The sequence below is a fragment of the Symphalangus syndactylus genome, chromosome 7, assembly GCF_028878055.3.
Source record: "Symphalangus syndactylus isolate Jambi chromosome 7, NHGRI_mSymSyn1-v2.1_pri, whole genome shotgun sequence".
Classification (NCBI taxonomy): Eukaryota; Metazoa; Chordata; class Mammalia; order Primates; family Hylobatidae; genus Symphalangus; species Symphalangus syndactylus.
The window spans coordinates 89,326,004-89,348,248 of record NC_072429.2 but is presented as its reverse complement, the minus strand read 5'-3'; the positions used below and the strand labels follow the sequence as shown (position 1 = coordinate 89,348,248).

Genomic DNA, 22,245 nt, shown 5'->3' with positions numbered 1-22,245 from the left:
TGCTGGGAAAATGAAAAAAACTGTCTTTATTCTGAGGGAATGAATGTGTATTAGTTTTCGTGGCTAGAGAGAATGTGCTCCTAATTTAGTGAAAAAAATCCGTTGAATGTCATTTCCGTGGAGAATTAACAATAACATTTTATGTGAGCCTAAGAGAAAAGTAAGAAAAAAACACTTCTATTTACTCAGGCTTTCGTAGAATGACAGATGAAACATGTGTCGGAGGAATATTTAGTTTGTAGCGGATGTAGATTCAAAATTAGCAACGGGAAGAATACTCCATTTGTAGACAAATTTCACTGGTAAATGAAAATTAAATATTTTAACACAGGCATTAGAGGTAGAAACAGGAGTACAATACATAATCCAATTGCTTGCATTTCCCCTCCTCTATACCTGCATTCTCACTGGATAATCACTGCTTTTTCAGCTAGTTTACCCTCCAAAAGAGGAGTATCTGTTAATTTTGCCTGGTCAACATCTATTCTCTCTTCTTTTGGTAGAAACACTGATTTTTGCTTGAGAGATCATCTGCTCTCTCTCCCACTCTATTTGAGGTGTACCCATCCTCTCTGGGGGTGTGTATATAATCTAAGCCTAGAAAACCACTTTATCCAAACCCTCAGTTATTGCTTCAAGGATGGGCATGTGACTAGTTGATAAATCAGAGAAAATCTTGAGATTTTTGCTAAAATTAATGTAAAGGAGAAATTCTCTCTTTATTCTGACGTATTGAACTGGTGGGATGGGTTCTAGGTACTATCTCGCCACCCTCGGTAAGAAAGCCTACCTGAAAAGAAGACTAACCAGACACAAACCAAAATTGAGATGTAGAGATAAGAAACGAGATAGATAAAGAGAGTAATTTCTGAATACCTAGATAAAGCTGCACTCAAAGCTTTATCATTTGGGGAGTTTTTCAATTATAGGAGCCAAAAATTTCCCAGTTTTACTTTAATCTGAATTAGGTTTTTGTCACTTAAACTGAATTGGTCCTAATTGATAATCATCTTTCTTTTCTGCTAGCTATCTGAATTTTTATTCATCTTTGGAGATTTATTTGAGGACAATGAATCCATAAGCCTTCCTAGGCCATCCTATCCCAGAGACCTCTTCCTCCTCTAGTGCATTAGGGTGTTTTCTCACTCATTTGGCTTAGTGATGCCTCTTGCATTGTGAACGCATTGAAAATTATTGATGCTTCATTTGCTGTAGCTCCTCGCTGTAGCAGAATTGTGCTGTTGACATTGATGTTGAAAATTAATCAATTTTCGCCAGGCGCAGTGGCTCATGCCTGTAATCCCAGTACTTTGGGAGGCCGAGGCAGGTGGATCATGAGGTCAGGAGATCGAGACCATCCTGGCTAACAGAGTGAAACCCTGTCTCTGCTAAAAAAAAAAAAAAAAAAATTAGCCAGGCGTGGTGGCACGTGCCTGTAGTTCCAGCTACTTGGGAGGCGGAGGCAGGAGAATCTCTTGAACCTGGGAGGTGGAGGTTGCGGTGAGCCAAGATTGCACCACTGCGTTCCAGCCTGGGAGATAGAGCAAGACTCTGTCTCCAAAAAAAAAAAAGAAAAAAGAAAAGAAAAATATTCAAGTTTTTCTGTGTGCATGACTCATCTATCAAGAAGATGCTAAGCTCCCAGAGGACAATGTTGTCCCCAACCACCATGCCCCTTACCCCTCCTCAAATCTCTAAGAGTTTAGAGTTTATTGACTAAGTTTTCTCAAATCCATGTGCAAAAATCAAAGGTGAGTTCCTTTTATTATACAAGTATGTAATTTGTCCTAGTAACGTAAAATCTTGTAAGGACTCAGTTTTTTTATAGTCTGCCTTCCTTAGTTTGCAAGTGAAGAAATCATATCTTTAGGACCTATAAGAAATTAGTGAAGGCAAAGGGGAACTGACATGTTTTGATTATTCACAATATTCTAAACAACATCCTTGGGACTTTAACTATATTTACTTGGCTTTTTCTTCCCAGTAGCCCTGCAAATTCTTATTATTCCTATTTTCAAAAAATGAAGAAATGAACTCAGAGAGGTTAATGAATTAGCCTAAGATCACATCCAAGTAAATGTATACTAAAGTAAATGTATACTAAAGTAAATGTATTCTTTTGTCTTTGTATTCCCGCCATCTAGCACAGTCTCTGGCATTTAAAGAGCACTCACAAAATATTAAGCAAATAAAGGAATGAGTGAATGAACAAATGGCAGACTAAAGTTCCAACTCTCCATCATACCATGCCACCTTAAAACAGGAATATAGCCAAAATAATTTCAAATATTTTTGTCTTTTTTTTTAAATTACACTGAATCATTTAGGATTCTCCATGTGGAAATGTTGGTATTTCTAGATTTCAACAGCACAGTTCTGCTACAGAGATGAGCCACAGCAAATGAAGCATCCTGGTTAAGTGCTAAGACTTTTGGTTTAGAAGAAAATCTGGATACAAATCTTATTTACTCACTCCATACCCTTGGATGAGTTCCCTATGTCTCAGATTACTCATAAATAAAATTGGGACGATGACAGTATCTTCCTTGCAATATTGTTATACAGATTAAATAAAATTATGCCTAGCACAGCATAATAATCTTTTAATAAGATTATTTACTGTTATTACTGTAATATTTTCTTGTAAATTCTAAACCAATATTCTCATGGCCATAAAGAGTTGATAATATACAGGCTATTACATTTTTCAGTATTTTTTAACAACTTAGGTGTGATTCTGAATATTAAGAAAAACACAGAAATATCACTTATTACTAGATCAACAGATATTCACAGAAGAACTCTCATAACTAAAAGTGACCAGTATTACAACAAAATCAAGCTTTTCACATGTAAGACACTTTCATAACCATAAAGAAGTTAATAGCCTCATTATCCATCTAGTTACTGAAGTCAGAAACTGGAAATCTGAAACACACACAACCTTGCACATGTCCACGTCAGTAAATGCCCTCATCTCTCTTACTTAACACTTCCAATTAATTGCCAAGTCTGCTTTATATATTCGAAAGTATCAAATGCATTTTCTTATCTCTATCATCTTTGCCACTGATTTTCTGAAGTCTTCAATAGCTCTAATATGGAAATTTTTGCTGTGTGCTAAGTGCCAGATCAAGGAGGCTTTAATTAGGGTTGAAGATTTGAAAATAGCAAGAAGTGACTAGGCTTTGAAGATGTTTTGACAGTGGAGCCAACAGGGCCTGCTAATAGATTGGATGTGGAATTACTAGAGAAAGAGAAGAGTTGTGGAAGCCTCTGAAACTTTTGGTTGGAGCAAGGGTTGCTTGCTGGTTCCTGTCCTGAGATGGAGACACATCTAGAGGGGCAAGTCAGGTGGCTGGGCACAAAGCACCAACTCCAAGACACATGAGAATTTCAGCTAGGATTATTGGTTTGCAAACACTAAGAAAAGCTGAATAACCAGGGCAAAGGCAGAACAAACACTAGTCAGCTCTGGGGTCTTAGTAAGGTGGTCATGGACAGACCTCTGGGCACTGCCATGTGAAAAATTCAGCACCAGGACATTGTGATTGACAGTCTCACCAAATAAGAATAAGAATTAGGATGAAAAGGCCGGGTGCGGTGGCTCACGCCTGTAATCCCAGCACTTTGGGAGGCTGAGGTGGGCAGATCATGAGGTTGGGAGTTCGAGACCAGCCTGACCAGCATAGTGAAACCCCATCTCTACTAAAAATACAAAAAATTAGCCAGCATGGTGGCACACGCCTGTAGTCCCAGCTACTCAAGCAACTGCGGCAGGAGAATTGCTTGAACCCAGCAGGTGCAGGTTGCAGTGAGCCGAGGTTGCGCCACTGCACTCCAGCCTGGGCAACAAAGTGAGACTCCATCTCAAAAAAAAAAAAAAAAAAGGATTAGGATGAAACAATGGAAATAGATAATACTTATTAAGAACTTCCTAAGGGCCAGGCACCTTTCCAAGAGTTTCTGTGTATGATCTATTTAATTTTCCAACAAGTCTGTGAGAGAGGCATTGCCTTTACTTCCATTTCACAGGTGGGGAAATTTAGTTACCCAAATTGCACAGTAAGTGGAATGGGGATTTGAGCCCAGGTAATCTGACTGCAAAATCATATATAAGCTTAATCATTATACTACATATCTCTGGGATCTAGATGGAGCAGAGTAGACGATTAAATTGCAGGAACAGAAAGGAAAGGAAGGCTGGGATGACAACCACAGACCCCCATTACAGAAAGCACTTAAGGTAGCAGCCACGTTTTGGGATGTCTATGCTGTGTGCCCTCCAGGATCTGGTATTGGAGCAGGACCTGATTTTTGAGCCTTTGACAGCCCATGGGAGCCATTTTGAGGGCTCAGGAAAGTGAATCTGAAATTTCTGTTTGTTTCTGTGGCAGCTGATAAACCCAGCTATGTAAAGATAAGAATTTTCCGTTTTCTGCTTTTAACAGAAAAGTAACACATTTATGGGTGTGAAAGTGCTTTGCATTTTAGAAAAAAAAGTCATACTATGAAAATAGAAAATTTATTTTTCTTTATTTTGTTAAAAAAATCATTACAGTCAGAACTTGCACTCATGGATTTTTCCCACATATTTTGCAGTGGTGGAGGAGCCATTTCTTTCAATAAGGTCATTGTTAGGGCATTTTTTTTAAATGAATCACTTCTAATAGACTTTGCTTTGACTTTCGAGCTAGTAGATGTGTAGTTGAGGCGTCTGCGTGTACCTGAAAGTTAACATATGAGCACAGAGCTATGTGAGAACCCCACTAATCTTTAAGTTATCTGATTCTCAGTTTCCTTATTTTCCCAAAAATGTTTGCAAAATATGAGGAATTATGAAATACAGAGCCTTATGTCAATGTCCCTCATTTCTAGGGCCCAGCCCTTAATCTTTCCATTTTATTCAGAGCTAGGAGCCCTGATTAGAAGATAAGAGGGTCTGGAGAGCCCAGTGTGGGGTGGTGATGCCTGATTGAGTAGCTCACATCAAAGGGCAGCCTTATTCCCAAGTGTGAAAGACAGAATCACAGAACTCTGTGGGACTCTGAAGTGTTGCTAGGTGATGACCCAGCCTTTATTGGAAATACTTATACGTACCGAACCTTTGTTCCAGCATCTACTCAAGGTCATATTTTTACATGTTAATAGAATAAACCAAACTTTAAGTGACCAGTTCAGAAAGACTCTTACCAATTCTTACATAATCAATTCCAAATGAATTGATCATAATCTAATGAAGTCTTTAAAGTATCTCTAAATACATAAATACTACATCAACTATTCTTAGGCTAGGATTTTCATTGCCAACATTATTTTCTGGAGGTGTATTAGTCATTCATAATTCAGACTACCAAGGAAACATCAAATGCATTAAATCAGTTAAACTACCACATATTGGAGCGCCAGAACATCATATTCAAGATGTATAAAAATTCAGGCTCTAACTATAATTATATTTGTATATTTGTAGTCTGAAATACATACATAGGTGCATATACAACAAAGTGAAAAAAAATCACCAAATATAAAGTGAAATAGACCTGGGTTCACTAATCTGGTGCTACTGTTAACATACAATGTAACCTGGAGAAAGTCATCTGACATCTCTGAGCTTCATTTGTTTCACTTAAAAAATAGGGAAAATAATAAAAATAGCTAAAAATATTGAGCAATTATCACTAGGTGAGATCAGGATAAGTGTTTCAGAGGCATATTCTCATTTAATTCTCAAAACAACTTTATGAGAAGTAATATTATTATCCTTCCTTTGCAGATGCGGAAACTGAGGCACAGGGAAGTTGAGCAACTTGCTCAAGGTCATAAAGCTAGAAGGAGGCGCAGCCAAGCATGGGCTTGTGTGACCTCAAAGCCTATGTTCTCGCCACTGCTCTAAACTGTTTATTCTGTTGGCTTGTCATAATGATTGAAGACAATGTATATAAATCACAGAGGGTAGGACTCAGCTCATAATATGTCCTCCATACATTTTAGCAAACATTATTAATTAATAAACAACAGATAAATAACAACAGTGCTTTGTTTGATTAAATTATATATATGATTATATTTCTTCAGTGAAATTATTGGTTATGCATTTCTTACAAATAATTCACAAATATTTAACGTCTGGGTTGCAGCAGGCATTTTGCTCACCACGGTGGACCTGGGGGTATGTGAAATAGGCACCATCTCTGCTCTCACAAATTTAATACGTGCAGGCTGCTGGATTGGACTAAAGGCCTGAGGAGAACTATAAAAATCTCTTAGAGGGAACAGTGATTAAACAGGGATCAAGTGTGCCACCCATATAGCCTTCCTACTTACTGATCAAGAATGATAGCAGACCTTAACAAGTGCAAATCAACAAGAGGAATCCAATGGTGCTATTCACTACTACGAAGCTTTTCATTTTGCCTCTTACTAAGATTTCAAAGATATTCTTGCCCCCCTCCCACACACACACACAAAAACAAATACTGTGCAATCTCACTTACATGTGGAATCTGAAAAAATTTGAACTCGTAGAAGCAGAGAGTACAATAGTGGGTGCCATGGGCTGGGGGTGGAGGAAATGGGAGATGATAGTCAAGGGTACAAACTTTCAGTTATAAGATGAACAAGTTCTGGGGCTCTAATGTACACCATGGATGGTGATGAATGTTTTAATTAATTTGATTATTATAAGAATTACACAATGTATACATTTATCTAAGCATCATATTATATACCTTGAATATATCTGAACTTTATTTCTCAATTAAATATTTTAAAATAAAATATAAATTTTAAAAATATTTTTGCAAATTGTATAAATACCCATGTATCATTTCCTTTTTCATTCAACCTGTAAATAAGCTTTCTCAGAAGTTTTATGTTTCTAAAAACTTGAATTTGGGTCTCTTTGGCTCAAAGCACTAGCATCTCTCCTAAGCAATCCTATTCGGAGGGCTATCTTTATGTTTAGGATCCTAGCCTATGATTTAAAAAAAACAACCAACCAAAAAAATCTCTCCAAGATGTCATTATTATAGCTAACCGCTAATGTGTATCCCTCCCACCCCGCCCAATTTATCCAGCAGCTTCTCTTTTTTGTCAGATGTCAGATAGATTCCAAAAGCTAAATCTGTCCTCTGGGCAGGCGAACAATTATAGTGCCTATTGCCTCTTCTTCCTTTTGTTATTCTGTCACCAATTATGCTGTCCACAAGGGATTCTATCACATGAGGGTCTGTTAGCAAGAGCTCAAATACATGTAGCAGCTGTCTATTTGCAAATACAGAATGCCATGAACACATGGTACAGAAGGATGCTTACTTTTACATGCTTGTATCTTCTCATTTACATTAGATTATCCACTATCCTTTTCCCTTTCAAATACTCCATATATGGTAAATAGCTTTATTTTTCTTTTCTACTAAACTCCACTGCAATAGAAATAACTAAAATGTTAAAAAGTATCTCAGATAGCCAAGTCATCACAGCAGAAAAAACAGCTCAAGCTTTCAGTAGCAATAGAGATAATATTAATCATAATAGCAGCAAAATGAGCAAGTGTTTAGTTGTTACTACATTCCAGGCACTTGCCTAGTAAGTTTATGGATAGTCCCTCATTTATTATTCATAATTACCACATGACATGGTAGATGTCGTTATCTATGCTCTTTATAAAGTTCCTAGGTGTCATACTTGTGGTTTAAACCCAAACTGCCTGACTCTGCTTCCCTCCAACTTTACACTGAGAATGAGGGAGAAGAGTAAGGTGGGATGAAAGGCAGGGGGAAAAGTGGACAGAGAGAAGAGAGAGAAATAATGGAGCAGAACATCCTCAATCCTTTTTTATTTTATTTTTTATCATAAATTGACAAATTATAGTTGTATTTATTTATGGGATAAAAAGTGATGTTATGATTTTTGAATACAATGTGGAAAGATTAAGCTAATTAATATCTCTATCACCTCAAATATTTGCGATTTCTTGGTGATGAGAACATTAGAAGAAATTTACTCTCAGTGATACTAAAATGTACAGAACTCAATGATTAGCTATATTCACTATGCTGTGCAATTGATCTCAAAAAAAATTAAACTTATTCCTCCTGAGACTTTGTACCCTTCAACTATTACCTCCCTACTCCTTTCACTCTCCAGCCTCTGTAGCCACCATTCTACCCCCTGCTTCTGTGAGTTCAATTGTTTTAGGCTCGATATAGAAGTATAAGAGGTATTTGTCTTTCTGTGTTTGGCTAATTTCACTTAGCATAATGGTCTCCAATTCCATTCATGTTGTCACAAATGACAGAATTTCTTCTTTCTTTTAAGGCTGAATAGTATATATACTGTATTTTCTTCTTAATTCATTAAACAAATGTCTATTGAGCATCTAGTACTGGCTGGGCATACCACCTACTTGTAACTTATGTTCCTTGCATTAGAGAGGCATGTTTGGCTTAGAGAAGTACAATCTCCAGCCAACAAGCAGTCTCCACCTTAAGGACAATAATCAATATGTGCCAAAGTGCTGAGAACACTCAATCGTGCTAATTTGCCCAGTTGTGCTGAGAACACAGGGAGAGGGTGGGGCCCTGTCGAGGGAACTGGGGGAGGTTTCCCAGATAAGGTGTCTCTGAGCAGGAATGTAAGCAAAGCATGAGTGTTCTCAAGCTGACTGAGGGTGGAAAGTTATAGGAGGCGGAGGTCACAGCAGGGTAACATAACAGTGTGGCAGATGGAGTGTGCCCGGGGGACTGAGTGCTTCAGCAGCTGCAGAGGAGGATACGTGTGGAAGATTTTGAGAGGTAAGAGCAGAAAGGCAGGTAGTCTGACAGCATGTTAGAATGGACATTAGGAGAGGTGGTAAGGAAGGCAGAGTGGGGGCAGGTGAGGAAATATGAGACATGGGTCTGCCAGTGCAAGTGACCACTTCATGCAGCACGGTATTTGAGGTTATCATAAACCATTGAATCATGTGCATTGTTTTGTTCAGTGCTTTTTATTCTGACTGTGGATTATGCTAATTCTGATGGAAAGAAGAGAAATACATACAAAGGTAAGGGTGGACCTAAATCAGAGCTTTGGGGTCTAGGAAATGAAAGTATAGCCTGAGAAAACTAGGAGCTTGGGTGGAGAGGGAACAAAAGCATTTCTGAGCTGGAGACTGCTATTGAACTACAAGGCAGGTGGCATAGAGACAGGTGGGCTATTCAATTGTACACCAGGCATCCCTGGGGCTGGATATCAGGCAAAAGACCAAAGGATGAGATGAGAAGACAAAATGATGCCATCATTATTTCTGTCTTTAAAAGTAATCAAATGGGCCAGGCGCAGTAGCCCACACTTGTAATCCTGGCACTTTGGGAGGCTGAAGAGGGCGGATCACTTGAGGTCAGGAGTTTGAGTCCAGCCTGGCCAACATGGTGAAACACTGTCACTACTAAAAACACAAAAATTAGCCGGGTGTGATGGCGTGCGCCTGTATTCCCAGCTACTCGGGAGGCTGAGGAAAGAGAATTGCTTGAACCCAGGAGACAGAGGTTGCAGTAAGCCGAGATCCCACCATTGCACTCCAGCCTGGGTGACAGAGTGAGATTCTGTCTCAAAAAAAAAAAAAAAAAAAAAAAAACCCCAAATCTAAAACTAAAAGCAAAATAATGAAATGCTTCAAGTGGGAACAAAAAGCACATTTGAACTGACAATATATCAATCACCACAACACAATCTGAGAAAATATTTTGATGGCCAAGCACAATTAAATATTATTAGGACTTGGGATGCTATTACATTGTTCCTTAGATTAATAATCTTTTGTGTAGAAAGGTGTGTCTTGTCAGTCAAGCTTTTCTTGATCTGCCCGCTTAAGGGTAAAATAGACCACAACATATATCTTTAAACTGTCAGATCTGGACTCTGCCTGTAATCTCTCCCCATAGATAAGAAATGGGATTCAAAAAAGGGAAAGAACCCTTTGTATCCTAAATTTGTCAAGAAATTCTTGTCAGGAATATACCTCTACTGTAGTACTTATAGTACAGCAGCAAAAAGAAAAAAAAAAACAAAAACAAAACAAGCTTTTATTTGGTGTTCTCTGGGACAAAGTTTCTAGTGGAATAATAGAGTCAAAACATACTGCTTATGACAACTTATAATTAGATGTTGTGCAGTCATCATTAAATCAACAGAGCAAGTTTTTACTTCAAGGTTGCCATCTCCTACTTCTCTGTTGCTATAGATTATCATTTCCAGTGTATACACTTCAAATGGGAAAGCAGTGGCCAGGAACAATGGGGTAGAGATAAAGCTAGCAATGCAGGTTTCCAGGCAGCCCTCTTGGAGTGCAGTAAAATCCCCAAGGCCACGATAAAGCTCAGTGTGGAGAGTCCAGACTTGCGTGTCATACAGACCTGGGGTCCAGTCTCAGCTTTGTATTGTAATAATTCTAGGACATAATATGCACAAAGCACTTGGCCCAATGCCTGGCACACAGTAGACACTCAATGAATAGAAGCTGTTATTGCCACAAAATTATTTTTTGATGCATGAAAAGGAAAAGGCAGAGTCCAAGTATGGCAGAGCTCCTCACTTCAAAGGCATAAACATTCCTTTCAAATGTAAATCCTTCTGCCAACTTCTTATGAATATTTAGGGCCTAAAACTTATCTAAAACGATCACTAGTACAATAAGATAGTATTTTATATGTCATTTTCCAGGACTCTCCCCTTTTTCCTGATTATTATTTATAAGGTAATATAAAATGTAAGATTAATAAATAGAAACTGTAGATTTTTGGTCTTACCATTTTTGTCTGCTCTCCTCAGTATCTGGAAAGGAAAAAGGAGAAAATTTTATCACCATTTTAAATAAATATTGCAGTGAACATTACACTTACACATAATTTATTCATAATTAAATAAAATACATTCTAATTTTAAGTAAGCGTTTCCCAATTGAGATCTTTCTTTATAATATCTAAAACCTGAAAACGACCCAAATGTCCATGGATAAACAAACCATGAATGAACAAACCGACTGTGGTATAGCCATACAATAGAATACTACTGAGCAATAAAAATGAATGAGCTCTTTATACACACAACAACTTGTATAGAACCAAAAATAACTAGGCTGAGTAGAAAACCTAGATGCAAAAGAATACTTACTCATAATTCCATTTATATAAAATTCTTAAAAATGTAAACTAATCTATAGGGACAGAAAACAGATTAAGGTTCCTAGGAATGGGCAGGGCAGGGGAGGGTGGATTACAAGAGGATGTAAGAAAACTTTTGCAGGTGATAGAGATAGTTATTATCTTGAATGTGGTAATGGTTTCATACATGTTAAAACTCATCAAGTTTACACTTTACATATGTGCACATTAATGTAAGTCAATCATACCTCAATAAAACTGGGATTCAACAAAACATAAAAGAAAAATAATACATCATGGGTAAAGAGTAACCACATGTCTATGCTATATCTACTTTATTTATACTTTATTAATCATATTATCTTGGACGTATTTTAAATTGTCTTGATGTATAAGAACTATTTGGCCATCTGGTATCCATTACTCTTTAGTAATGATTCCTAATGTTCTTCTGGAAAGCCAACCTTTCCTACATGCTTGGCCTAGGTGCTCCAGTGCTGGGCAGGGCACTTACGTCTGACAAACATGGTGTCATATCCCTCTGGTCACGGTGACTGCTCAGGGATGAGCACATTAGGGCCAGTGAATGACAGGCCATGGTTTTGCTTGAGTGGTTAGGAGAGAGACATACTCTACCTTCTGCTGACTTTGAACCTAGGAATATATAGGCAATGCACTGCTGTCATTCATTTTGTTATTGGATATATTGTAGGTTGAATTGTGTCCTCCAAAACCAAATGTTGAAATCCTAATACTCAGTATCCATGAATGTAACTTTATCTGGAAACAGAGGTTTGGGAGGAAAAGCCCTTGGTAAAATCCAACCTTCCTTCATTATAAAAACTCTGAACAAACTAGGCATTGAAGGAACATACCTCAAAATAACAAGAGCCATCTATGCCAAACCCACAGCCAACATCATATTAAACAGGCAAAAGCTGGAAGCATCTCCTTGAATGCTAGAAGTAGAACTGGAACTGGAACAAGACAAGGACGCCCACTCTCACCACTCCTATTCAACATAATACTGGAAGTCTTCGCCAGAGCAATCAGGCAAGAGAAAGAAATAAAAGGCATCCAAATAGCAAAATAAGAAGCCAAATGATCTCTCTTCACTGATGATATAATCTTATACCTAGAAAACTCGAAGACTACACCAAAAGCCTCCTGGGACTGATAAACGACTTTGATAAAGTTTCAGGATACAAAATAAAGGTTCAAAACTCAGTAGCATTTCTATGCAGCAATAGCATTCAAGCTGAGAGCCAAATCAAGAATGCAATCCCATTTACAATAGCTACACAAAAAATAAAATACCTAGGAATACATTTAACCAAACAAGTGAAAGACTTCCACAAGGAGAACTACAAAACACTGCTGAAAGAAATCATAGATGACAGAAACAAATGGAAAAACATTCCATGCTCATGAATTGGAAGAATCAATATTGTTAAAATAGCCATACTACCCAAAGCAATGTATACATTCAATACTATTCCTATCAAACTACCAATGTCATTTTTTACAGAATTAGAAAAAACTGTTCTAAAATTCATATGGAACCAAAATGGAGCCTGAATAGCCAAAGCAATTCTAAACAAAAAGAACAAAGCTGGAAGCATCACATTACCTGACTTCAAACTATACAATAAGGCTACAGTAGGCAAAACAGCATGGTACTGGTACAAAAAAACAGATACAAAAATGAAACAGAATAGAGAACCCAGCAATAAAGCTGTACACCTACAGCCATCTGATCTTCAACAAAATCAACAAAAATAAATAATGGGGAAAGGATTCCCTATTCAATAAATGGTACTGGGATAGCTAGTAGGTGACATGCAGAAGAATGAAACTGGAGCACTATCTAATACTATAGACAAAAATTAACTCAAGATGGATTAAAAATTTAGATATAAGACCTCACACTATAAAAATCCTATAAGAAAACCTAGAAAATATCATTCTTGACATTGAGAAAAAATTGGCCTTGAGAAAAAAGTTATAACTAAGTTCTCAAAAGCAATTGCAACAAAAACAAAAATTGGCAGTGGGACCTAATTAAACTAAAGAGCTAGAGCACAGGAAAATAAACTGTCAACAGAGTAAACAGAGAATCTAAAGAATGGGAGAAAATATTCACCAACTATGCATTCAACATAGTACTAATACACAGAATTTGTAAAAATCGTATTTCAAAAAACAAAAAAGAACCCCATTAAGAAGTGGGCAAAAGACATGAACAGACTCTTCTCAAAAGAAGAGATACTAGTGGCCAAGAAACATATGAAAAAATGCTCAACATCACTAATCATCAGAGAAATGCAAATCAAAACCACAATATGCAATCATCTCACACCAGTCAGAATGGCTATTATCAGAAAGTCAAAAAAACACAACCAAATGCTGGAGCTGCTGCTGAGAAAAGGGAATGCCTATACACAGTTGGTGCGGATGTAAATTACTTTAGTCTGTGGAAAGCAGTTTGGAGATTTCTCAGAGAACTTAAAACAGAATTACCATTTGACTCTGCAATCCCGTTACTGAGTATATATCCAAAAGTAAATAAATCATTGTACCAAAAAGACACATGGCACTCATGTGTTCATTGCAGCATTATTCACAATAGCAAAAATGCTAAATCAACTTAAGTGCCCATCAGTGGTCAATTGGATAAAGAAAATGCGGTACATATACGTCATGGAATACTACACAGCCATAAAAAAAACAAGATCATGTTCTTTGCAGCAACATGGATGCAACTGGAGGCCATTATCCTGAGTGAATTAATGCAGAAGTAGAAAACCAAATACTGCATATATTCTCACTTATAAGTGGGAGCTAAACATTGGGTACACATGAACATAAAGATGGCAGCAACATATACTGGGGACTAATAGAGGGAAGAGGGAGGTTGGGGAGAAGAGTTGAGAAACTAACTGTTGAGTATTATGCTCACTACATGGGTGACGGAATCATTTGTACCCCAAATCTCACCATCATGCAGTATACCCATGTAACAAATCTGCACATATTCCTCCCGAATCTAAAATAAAACTTTAAGTTATAAAAAGAAAAGAAATAGGGTTTGCTGATGTAATCCCATTAATATAAAATATAACTGGATTGGGTGGTCCCTAAGTCCAATGACTGGGGATCTTACAAGGAGAGAAATTCAGAGATGCAGAGATAGAGGATAGAGACCATATGATCAAAGAGGCAGGTATTGGCGTGGTGCAGCTGAAAGCCAAGGATGCCAAAGTACCGACAGGTGCCATCAGAAGCAAGAGAGGAAGCATGATACAGTTCCCCCTCTGGAGCCTTCCCAGGGAGCATCACCCTGCTGGCAGCTTGAATTCGCCCTTCTCACCTCCAGAACCATGGAGAGTACATTCTATTGTGGTAGTTTGTTAGAGCAGCCCTAGGAAACTAATACAATATATAACCTGGAAAGAACCAACACCCAGGAAAGTAGTGTTCAGAGAGTTAGAGAAACTGGGTCCAGATAGCACTCCTTGAGTCTCTGATTAAGTAATCTTGATGAGATGATCTCTGCTTTTTCATTACAGGAGCCAATACATTATTTTTTAAAACAATCTTAGAACAGTTCACATTATTTTTCCTGCTAGCTGCAATGAAGTTAGCCCTGATAGGTATGCTAATAGAAAATAATCTGGATAACATACTACAGAGCTCTGTTATATACAGTACCAAAGAGGATGCCCCACTAGCACATTGCAAAGACAAATTTTAATTGCTTGGAAGGGGCCCTTAAGGATGATTTTTTTTCCCAAAGTAACTTGTAGCTATAGTTAAATAACCAGAGCTATTCTTATATTTAGATCGTCACTTCTTGCTGGCCAGCTTGAAACATGAGCAATCGTTTTTATTCCCAAGTTGTCTGTTTTACTGCTTTCTACTATAAAAACATTATCCTCCTTTCATTCTGCCGACTTCACGGAAATGAGGTATAGATAAATCTAATCATTGCCACAATGTGTTTTAAGATACTAGTATTACTATTAAAGATCTCACCCACGAAACTTTTCCAGCAACAGGTAGGTATCACCTAGACTTGCATGCAGAAGAAGATGGTCCTCCTTTTTTACTAAATTAATGTAATTACTGCAGGAGGACTGCTTTCAATAGTAAGAGCTATGCTTAAAGCAAAATGAGACCCAGATTATTTTTCCTCCATAAAGTTAATTGCTAGAGGGGATTTTGAGGATTCATTCCCTTATCACAACCAGCTTCTTCCTGTCCTCTGCAACCATAGAGCCCCAGCTGAGAGTCAGGGAGACATGAAACACATCCTGTTTCTTACTTTTGATTCATTCTAAGATTCTATTTCAAGCTGCATTTTGTCCTCGGATTTTGAAGTAACTAGAATAGAATAATCACACACCACAGAGTTGGACCCAGGACTTCTGTTCTGTTCATTTCATAAAGAAAAATCTCAAGCAGCATTTAGCTTCTGAAAGATGAAATAAAAACAGCAGCTTTTGTTATTAAGACAGTTCTTGTATTAAATATGAACAGAACTGTTTCTGCTGCAAATTTTGCCTCTGATCCCACAGACTAATAGAAAACGTACTGCGGATGAGAATCAAGTTCATTATGTTATGGTACCAGAATAATCTGTGTCAGCCGATCTTAAGGTTGCCACCACTGGACGGATGGTAAATAAATTTAAATATTATGGTCAGGCTTAAAATTTGAAGACAGGTAATACTGTGTTTTTGCTACAATTCAAAGATTATCAAATAGATTCCTTTATTTCAAAAATATTCTTTGATGGCCTCAAGTAAAATTCCTTGTTCATCACTTTAAGTTATTGAAGGCAGGTGTTAAAATGTAAATGTTGTCTTTGAAACATTAAAAGATGGACACAATCATCATTTACTGAACTAGTATTTCTAAGTGCCTCCTACCATGAATCAGGTTAAGATTTGATAATGAGGTGAAATAGTCCCTTGGTAGATTCCTGAGAAACTAGAATATAAGGCAGGGACTCAGGACTAATCCAGAACATGGAGTCCCACCACGCAGGGTCGGCGGGAGTCTCTCTCATTAGAATGCCTGGTGTCGCCCAGATGTCTCAATCATTAGACTGCCTGGGGTCAGATGGGAGTCTCTCCCATTACCAGGGTGGGTGGGCCCAGACTTCCAGCAGGTAGTTTTACTACCAGGCCACTGGTTGCCCTGAAACTGGATAAGGGGAAGCAGGTACTGAAAGATGGATGGAGAAAAGGAATCAGCACACATATTTTCATCTTCTCAATTTTGCCTAGGGTAGGCCTAGTGTGGGAAAACAATTTTTAATGTATGATAACAGTAAAACTAAGTGTATTTTTAATAATTTTTTTTTATTTGTTTAAGTTCTGGGGTACATGTGCAGGATGTGTAGGGTTGTTACATAGGTAAACGTGTGCTATGGTGGTTTGCTGCACCTATCAATCCATCACCTAGGTATTAAGCCCAGCATGCATTAAATTTTTTTCCCCAATTTCTGCTGCTTCCTATAACTACAAGAGTGACATTTGCCTTGCCAATGAGGGTAGACAGTGATGGGGTTAACTGCCATCCTCCGAACTGGACAATCTCACGCAAATGAGCAAGTGTGTGTGTGTGTGTGTGTGTGTGTGTGTAATGAGGTGAGATGGGAGGTGTGTGGCTATAACAGAGTTCAGTCACAGAATCATTGCATCTGGAAGACTCGTTCGGCTTCGACATTCCTCTGTGCATCTCACACGTCATACAAATGAGCATATACGGGGCTTCAGAATTAAGTGTCCTTGTGAAAAGAAACTATTTCTTGTTTTCACCAAGTTCCGAACCATCTATGCTCTGTATCTTGCATTCAGAATGTACATGAGTGTGCATGCTTAGACGAAGGAAGGAAGGGAAGACAAGCAGTAAAGTCATTCATCCCCTTCACAACCTTCCAGCCTCATTCCCACTTTAGCAGTGAAGTGGGGAACAGTCACTTCCCTTCCAGTTAAAAATCAAAGGAAAACTGATGGGAAAGGAAAGTGGCATTGGGTGGATGAAGTTGCAACTAATTTCATTTGGGAATTTCTCTTGCTTTTGGGGATGAGTTGAAGGTTTGTTTTTCTCCCTTTTCACAGTAGCGGAGTTGATTAATGTAATGACTCAAAAGAGGAGACACATGCTACGTGGACTAGTATTCCAAACTACAGTTCCTGTTCTGTTAACTGGATTGCAGCAACCGGGGAAATGATAGTCCATTGGTGTAAAAGGAAAAGCAATAATAATCCCCGTGGTCCTCTGTGTTGCCAGGACCCAGTTGAGTCCCTCTCCTGTGGCTGGCAGGCATGCCATATGCAAATGCTTGCTCCAGCCTCAATGCACTGGCATACCTTGGCACCAGTGCTAGGTTTTCTAAGCCTCTCGTCAGTATTCAAGAGTATTTATGATGAACCGATACTTAATTCTGTCATATTCTAGCAAGACAATTCTATAAATTAGATTTATGAAGAAATAGTCCCTGCATCAGTTTGTGGATTTAGCTACTGTTACTGTTATTTAATGCACTCAGTGTTGAGCACTGAAATAACCATAATACTTCAAATTTATGCAACACTTTTTGCTTTGTTTCCATTTTCTAAACTATGAACTCTTATTTCATACTCACAACAGCCTAAGGAAGTATCATAGTGATTACTATTGCTGATTTGGAGAGAAAGCAGAAGGAAAAGTCAACAGTTGTGGCAAATCTATCTCTGATTTTCTTGTTAAAATCTGTCTCTAGTTTCTAACCAGCTGGTCATGTATCATGTCATTAATAGTATTCTCAGTAGCAGTTTACATCATTTCTTAAATGATTGATTATTCCAGTGACATTGCAATAAAAAGCACTGCAAATCAAAGTTTTCCTCAAATTTGGAAATTGTCTGTGTGATACAGAAGACACACAGATAATTACCTGTTCCAGTTTGGAACAGGTAATATCTATCACCTATTTATTATAATATGAAGAGAATTTTAAAAGTAATCTTTCTTGCTAGTGCCACTAGAATATTTTAAATCTAATAAATAAAGTGATGCATGTATATTTCACATTTTATTTTGCTAAAAGCAGTATGATCCAGAAATGAATAATTGACAAATCCCTAAGTAACAAATCATTTTTCACATCGCATATTTCACCAGTGTTAGATTTTTCACAAAATAACTCAAAGAAAAGTGTAAACAAAATCTCTTCCATTTGAGACAAAATCCAATGGCAGGTTTTTTTTGTAGACTGTAGCATTTTACTGACAAACAAGCATGTCAACACCTCTCATAGGGAATCAGTTTCCTATTTTTATTTTTAAATCTCTGAAATATAAAAGGCAAGAGCACCCTATTCATAGACTACAAGTTCCTTTAGTACAGGGACCTGATGCTATTTGTTTACAGACTTGGAAACAATCATGCATACATAATAAAAAATGAAATTTTAATTTTCTCTTCGAAAACATTGCAGTTGAACACTTAAGCAATGGCTGGTTTATGAGTCAGGAGGATGATTTTCCATTTGTGTAGTTTTAATCCATTCATCTCCACACTATCACCGGGGTTTGTTAACTGCTTTTTAAAAAGCACAGGGAAGCACTTGATCTCAATGGGGGACAGAGTGAAGATCAGGTCAGAATGAATGGAGGCCCCACTTGTCCCCTTTGAATCAACTCCATGGCCCCTTAATTGTCAGCCTCATAACTGACATGATTTCCAGGGACCCTGACTTTTCAGGCATGTTGTGGTGCCCTTCTCTTCTCTCAGCTTACCTCAAGTGCTTTATGGCCCTGAACAGCAAAACTTGAATAAGATCAGCCTGTTAAGCCATGAGCACCAATAACACCATCTGATTGACCCAAGCCAGCCAGAGATAAATGCTCATGAAGGATAAGGTACTTAACCACTTGATTGGGTAGCTGAATAGGAATGACCACACCTGAGATTTGGTGGGAAGGAGATGACCAGCCCAGAATGCCTGGATCTCCAATTGGAGCCACCAGGTGATAAAGGGTGAAGGCCGCCAGTACACACAGTTGAACCCCGCTTCTATCATTTGCCTTACAACAGTTTGAATTATTGATAGGAGTTTCTTTCCCTAGAATTAAAAACAATTCTAGCCAATCCATTCAAAATGAACTTGGGAGAGTACCTCACATCCTCCTATCCTCTTTATCTCTGCCTCACCATTATGATACTAATAATTTGATTTCCTCATATTTTCATCTCTCCACAAACAAATGTTTCTGGCTTCTGGCCCATCTCCCACTCATTTTTATTTTAATAAGAAAAGATAACTCAGAGAAGAGGACAGAGGACATAGCATTCCTCCATGTCCTTTGACATTTTCTATCATGCCTAAACAAGAAGCAGCCAGAATTGTCCCCACTGAGATAGAAACGACCTCCGGCAACAGCATGAATGTGACAACTGAGGGGCTGGGAGACCCGGAGCCTGGCAAGCAGCTGAGAGAAACCCCAAAGCAGAGAGAAGAGATAGGCAACAGAGGGAAAAATACAGAGAACAGAAACAGCAGGCAGGAGAGGAAAACAAAATTGAGAAGTAAATAAGAAATAAAAGTGCTGTAAAGATAGAAACCACACCATACGGGAAAAAGAAACAGCACAGAAGGAAAAGAAAGGATGTGATCAGATCAGAGTAATGAAGGCAGGCAGTCGATACCGAAGTGAGAAATAGGACCAAAGGGAAAACAATTAAAAGCTAGAATTGATGGAGGCGACAATAGTAATTAGAACTTGGAGGGGTACAGAGAAGGAGAATATCAGGGAAGAAAAAGGGAAAATAGAAGAGGTGGCAGTGACAAAAAGAACCATTATGAAAATGATCTTTCCCACCGCTGTAAAAAGAAAAACAAATATGCTCAAAGTAATTGTTTTCCGTGGGGGTCTGGGGGAGGATGACGAGGGCATCTCAATCGCTGCTGCTTCCCTCGCTGGGTTGAGAGCATCCACGAAGGTGAAGGCTGCGAATAGGGCGCATTAGAGAGATGAGTTGGGACACTGTCCCCACCTCACCCCCACACTTTGTGTCTCTTTGAAATGCCCTGTGCACTCAAATGTTGCCTGTTGTATTTACAATAGTGTTTCTACGAAACCCAGCCTGTTGGAAAATCCAACTTTTGTAATTTTCTTAAGGGTGTTAAGCCACAGCTGCAGGTCTGGGACAGCCCTAGCTGCAAGTTAAGGGACAGTCGTTCCTCCTGCATTTGCATCGGTGGTTCTCTAGAGGGAAAGGAGGTAGTTCTCGCCTGTGTTCTGGGGACAAAGCATTGGCTGGTCAGCACCTGAGCCGAACCCCTTCCTTTCCGGGAAAAGAACGATGCTGGGAAGCAACCGCCCAGCTCTCACCATCTGTACTTACGTCGAGGAAGATCGACATGCCCTTGGACAGGTGCAGAGCAGAGCTGAGCTCCTCCGAGGAGTTGTTGGAGGACGGCGATGTCTCCTGGGAATCCTCCATCCTCGGGAGCCCTGACGGCCTCAGGCGGAGCGGGGCTAGGCGGACGCACGGGCTCTGGCAAGGGCGCGGCCGCAGCTGCTGCTTCGCCGCCGCCCGGCTTTGGATCCGGGAGGATGTTCGCTCCCGCGCGCGCCTCCCTCCGCGCTCTCCGCGCTCGGTGTCCCTCCTCCCTCCTCCGGCCTCTGCGCTCCCACGCGCTCCAACTCTCGCCTCCCCCTTCCCGCGGTTGACGGCGTCTGGATCCATGTCATCCCCGCACTTAGCAACGCGCGGAGGGGAGCGGGCTCTGCCTCCAGCACGGCCATCGGCCACGGCTGGAGATAGCCTGGGACCCCTGCCAGCCCCACGACGGCCCCAAGTGCAGGGATGGAGGAGGGCGTCCGGACAGAGAGAAGGGACGAGTGGCAGGGCGTTTGTCCTGAGCAGCCAAAGCGCAAAGTAAGGACGCCCCCAGCCTCACCTGAGTGGATGCCCTAAGTAGGGAGGAAGTCAGAGAGGTTCTACCTGCTTTGCTTTTGGTCCCAGTGGCCTGTCTGCCCGACCCTCCCCAAAGGCGGGCGCAGGGTTCATGGATAACAGCAAGCGAGGAGCAGCTGGTTTGGTGTAGGGATTCAGCCATTCGGTGTTATCTTGCGCTCTAGGGACTTAACCTGTAAGCCTCACTTTTCCTCATCAGTAAAATGGTTACGCTGGTCTCACCCCAGAGGGTTCTGAGGCTTACCTGTGGCAGTGCTGCTGACAAAGGCGGTGCTATGAACTCTGCCTAGAGTAGGCTTCGAAACGTTTGCTGTGAGGCAAGGATTGTTAGGTAATGTTCAGACATGAAGTTTTCCAAAGTCACAATAAAGACGAAGTCCTTATCTGTGTTTAAGCATTTAAACCAGGGTAATTATTCAATATTTGACGGCTTCTGCGAAGGCTGTAAAAATAGGAAATTGACCACACCTTTCATCAGGACAGAGATCCAGTTTATTGGGCATCTAAAATGTGTATGTGTTGGTTACAAACCTGAGCTATCTGGGAGCGAGATAAGGCAAAAAAGAAGGAACCTTGTCTAAACAAGACTCTGCCTCTACCAGTGAGAATGGGTGAAGAGGATCCAGATCTCCATTTTGTGGCCTTCGGAGAAAAGTAGACATATTCTTACTATAAGACAGGCCCATACACAACCAAAATGCTGATCAACATGTGAGTGTCTTAAAGGCATATAAAACGTGCTAGGGGTTTCTCAGGAGAGACAGATTACACTCTGGCTGTGGGTACCAATAAAAGCTTGATGAAAGAAGTGGTATATGAAATGGACCTTAAAAATCAGTGGATACTCCATACTTGATAGAAATAGAAGGAAAACACTTCCAGGCGGAAGGAACAGCCTAAGCAAACCATGGCACCAGGAAAGCACATGGAAGCTGGAAGTAGTCCACTGGGGATTCCTGTAAACATAGAGAATCCCAGATCCTACATGGGCTTTCCAAATCCCAATACTAAACTACTGTCTAGTCCAGAAATCCAAGTCCGCCTCACCCTAATGATTCATACACAGTTGCTCTGTAGTAGGGTCAGGACTAGGATGTGGCAAGTGGGGCCACTTGAGCACAGA

The 22,245-nt window shown here is 39.5% G+C and overlaps 1 protein-coding gene across 1 annotated transcript in view; it reads right to left on the bottom strand.

Moving 5' to 3' along the window:
* NECAB1 (N-terminal EF-hand calcium binding protein 1) overlaps positions 1–20,919 on the bottom strand; it is a 172,330-nt gene extending 151,411 nt beyond the window's left edge. Inside the window, exons 1-2 of the mRNA XM_055286727.2 lie at positions 20,547–20,919; positions 10,794–10,818 (exon numbers count right to left, since the gene is read on the bottom strand). Coding sequence (XP_055142702.2) covers positions 10,794–10,818; positions 20,547–20,891 — 370 coding nt within the window. The 5' untranslated portion in view covers positions 20,892–20,919. The remainder of the gene's footprint in view (positions 1–10,793; positions 10,819–20,546) is intronic.
* Positions 20,920–22,245: the final 1,326 nt, after the last annotated feature.